The sequence below is a fragment of the Etheostoma spectabile genome, chromosome 17 (assembly GCF_008692095.1).
Source record: "Etheostoma spectabile isolate EspeVRDwgs_2016 chromosome 17, UIUC_Espe_1.0, whole genome shotgun sequence".
Classification (NCBI taxonomy): domain Eukaryota; kingdom Metazoa; phylum Chordata; class Actinopteri; order Perciformes; family Percidae; genus Etheostoma; species Etheostoma spectabile.
In genome coordinates this window covers 18781677-18785178 of record NC_045749.1, presented here as the reverse complement: position 1 = coordinate 18785178, position 3502 = coordinate 18781677, and the positions used below count along the sequence as shown (strand labels likewise).

The window sequence follows — 3502 nt, the reverse complement described above, 5'->3', positions numbered from 1 at the left end:
CACTGTAAATTATCCATGTTTTTCCCATGCTATGATTCCACTGACACTCAAACAGGCACTAAAGTGGAAGCAGGCAAACACATGCACACGCACATCGATTGTGGAGGAAACCCTCCCCTTGCAAGCCCACTTCTCTCCCAATGAGTGGAGCCGATCTAGGTCAAAGCTGATTAATGTGCCCACAGCTCCCGAGAGGTTTCTAATCAGGTGGCAGCAGTGCCTGCTCACTGACAATGAATAATAATGCAGAGTATTTCTGAATATTACTGCTATGCTCAAAATGAAACAGTGTCATGAGAATAACAGGAAGACAGTGCGGATGACTGTAAAGTAAACTTGCATACATTAAAGTGACTATTAAAACAGTTTACTCTGTCCTTGTGCCAGCTGCTATGTCAACCACATAAATCGTTGGGATTGTGTTTGTTCTGTGTTGTGTTTTAGCTGTTTGACAGGTTAGCCAACGCTGAGCTATGCAGAGGTATCTTAACATTCAACATTTATGTGAATTCCAAATGGCCAGCCAGCTGTTGAACTGCACATTTGCCCAAACAGCTCATGACACACATTGCTGCTAAAGGAGGAAAAGGATGCCTGCTAGTTCTGAGACGAACGGCATTCATGTCACTGTATTTATAGACAGTTATGTTGCTATTAGGTGGCACGCATTCCGTCAATCAGTTCAAGCATAGGCCTGCATGGACAAATGCAAATGTAATATTTGCAAAGCTTTGCCAAGTTGGCCACAAAGCAGAAAATGAGCAGCAGCAATGACGCTAAACTAGTTAGCTGAACTTTTGTTGACGCTAGCTAGCTAGTTGTCATAACGGTCGGAATAAAACTGAGTACACCAACTGTTAAGAAAACAATTACACACTTTGAGATAACGTCTAAAATATGAATATAGTTACATTAGACACTCATGAACTGTACATTTTAGCAAACTGCTTCGTTATTTAAAAAATACGTTTTTAATTAAAATGCTTTTAGCAGGAAACATGACAGAAACTCGAACACCAGTGCCATTTGCTAGGTAGCTTTAGCATTAGCCACCTAGCTAGTTAGCGGGCTGTTAAGCCAACCACCCAACACTGTTTTGGAAATGTGTGGCAGCTTGTAGCTATATCTTGCCTAACGTTACAGTCAACGAGGGCGTTGTTTGACCAACGTTAGCTCAATATTTATTAAACGATATGATGATTTGTAAACATTGTGGTTTGTGGTATTTTCGGCTAACACAACCCTTTTAACGTTACCTCGGAACGCAGCTTGGGGATGACCGGTCTATCTCCCAGGTCGCAAAGAGGTTCATGGGTACAGGCATGCTGGCGGAGCCCGAGCCCAGGACCACAGCCCCGGCTAACGCTCCAGTCTGGAGGGTTGTCGGTGCTGGTCCACCGCCACCACCGCTGCTCGGGTTCAGGAAAGCGGCCCGGACGCCTCCTCTCTCTACAGCCGCCGCCATCATCACCTCCACTGCCTGGAGAGCAGCTCTAGCTGAGTGTCGGACGAACGCTGGAGCCGCTGAACTCTGTGCTGCCTGCTCCTGCTCCTCCAGACTCCCAGCTCCTCTACACTGACTGGAGATGCTGATAGACGGGGCGGGGCATGTCAATACTGATAGGGGGCAGCACGTCCCTGCTTCTAGGGTGGGACATCTTTACCATCAACCACCATCAGGCCTCAAAACACATTGCTATACTCTTTTTACATGTCATGTAAAGAGTTAGGGTATGGCAAGAAAATGTTGATCTATTATAGGCAGTAATGTTACAGAAAATAACCAGCTGGGTGATTAGCATTTATTGCCTTGTTCATCTCCACTCCCCCATCCTTACTGTCTGTTGGCAGTGTGACTTGTTAATAAAGAAGAATGAGCATAAACAACATAATGATATCAGATTTGCTAACACATATATAACATACATGCTAAATGTCTACTCTGTTCAATGTAGACCTGTAAGCACATCTTCTGGTGAGGTGAATACACACTTGCCTTTTAAAATTGAGAATAATTTTCTAAGCAGTCTATATTAACTCAAACACGCCCTATTTTTAAACAAAAAGGTGTAGGTCTATCTACTATAAAATGAGAGGATTTCAAAGGGTTACCATGTAGACTACTAAAGGCTACTTGACTTGGTTCTTCATTACTCATGAATGCAGCATTTAGTTTTGAATGTAGTAGGTAAGTCTACATACAATTGCAGTGCAAATATGCTGTAAACACTTGTCAAACAGGTTATTGTAATAAGGGAGTACTTCTAACACTGTTGTGTTTCTGTCAAAAAAAAAATACGAACAATTGTATTCCATTGGCTTTTTTTATTAAAATGCAATTCATAAAAAGTAATTTGAAAACAATCCCATTTAACTTTCAAGTAGGCAGGACCTGCTTTGATGATAACTACTTTATTCATGATTCATCATCAGTCTCTGATCCCATAATGACGGCTGCTATTTGATTCATTCATTGTTCTCATAATGCAGGTGTTGTGAAACCCACGGACAGTAACTGTGACTAAAGATTCAAATAAAACTAACTTGACTTGACTTGACATGCTCAGGAGGGTTGGGTAATGTGTGTGACAGCCTGTTTCCATTGACTGGGGGGGGGGGGGGGGGGGGGGGGGGGGGGGGAGAAACTTCTTGATTTTCTCAAATGTTTTGTACAATCTGTAGTTTAACATCATTCTTCCATCAAATCATCGCCTGCATGTTCACCTTTGCTTATTAGACCTTCAATAGAGCAGTTAACCATTGGCTTACATAGACACCCATAGGTGTATACGCAAATATGCTCAGCACTTTGTCTGCAATCTCACGAGATATATTGTTGCCACTGAAAAACATGCTCTGAGTGTTAAGCTATCTAATCTTTAGTCATTGCTTAGCAACTCTGTGCACCTGACAGCATTTAATCTTCCAAACTGTAACAGTGACAACCTCCCCTAGGGTTATTTATTACGGGGATAGCAATCGTGGTACAATTTCGAAATGTTTACTTCTTAAGCTTATTATTCCTTTTTCCAACATTACATTTAAAAAAAGACTAGGTTCAATATAGAATTTAGCAATATAGTCATGGCATTGTACAGCACTTTTTATTCAGAGGAAAATACAATGTGCTTTAAATAAAATGAATAGAGAGGACTAAAGCTAGAAAAAGAAAGAAAGAAAGCTACATCAGATAATATATTTTGTATGAAGGAAAGTGTTCTATGTTTCTGCAGAACAGGAACCTTCTGGACACCCGTTTTTAAACTGAGTCAGGTCCGTTTCAACTGTAACTTAATGTTACTTTTAATTCTTTCCTTTATAATAAATGAAAGAAAAAAAGTATGTGTTGTTAAAAGGGGAACTCACTGACTTTTCTTAATATATTAAGGTGCCTAGGGATGACAACCAAAGTTGTTTTCAACACAAATCTGCAGTGCAGGCTGGATGAAAAGTATCATTTTGTCATCGTTTTCTGCTCTTTGAGGAAAAACTACCGCCTCAG

General features: G+C 41.0%; 1 protein-coding gene across 2 annotated transcripts in view; it reads right to left on the bottom strand.

Moving 5' to 3' along the window:
* Positions 1-1592, bottom strand: part of zmp:0000000755 (phosphofurin acidic cluster sorting protein 2) — a 56545-nt gene extending 54953 nt beyond the window's left edge. Inside the window, exon 1 of one of the 2 annotated variants that reach the window (XM_032540874.1) lies at positions 1257-1592. In XM_032540874.1, coding sequence (XP_032396765.1) covers positions 1257-1468 — 212 coding nt within the window. In that variant the 5' untranslated portion in view covers positions 1469-1592. The remainder of the gene's footprint in view (positions 1-1256) is intronic. The other variant, XM_032540875.1, reaches the window with a different exon arrangement.
* Between the last annotated feature and the right edge of the window lie 1910 nt (positions 1593-3502).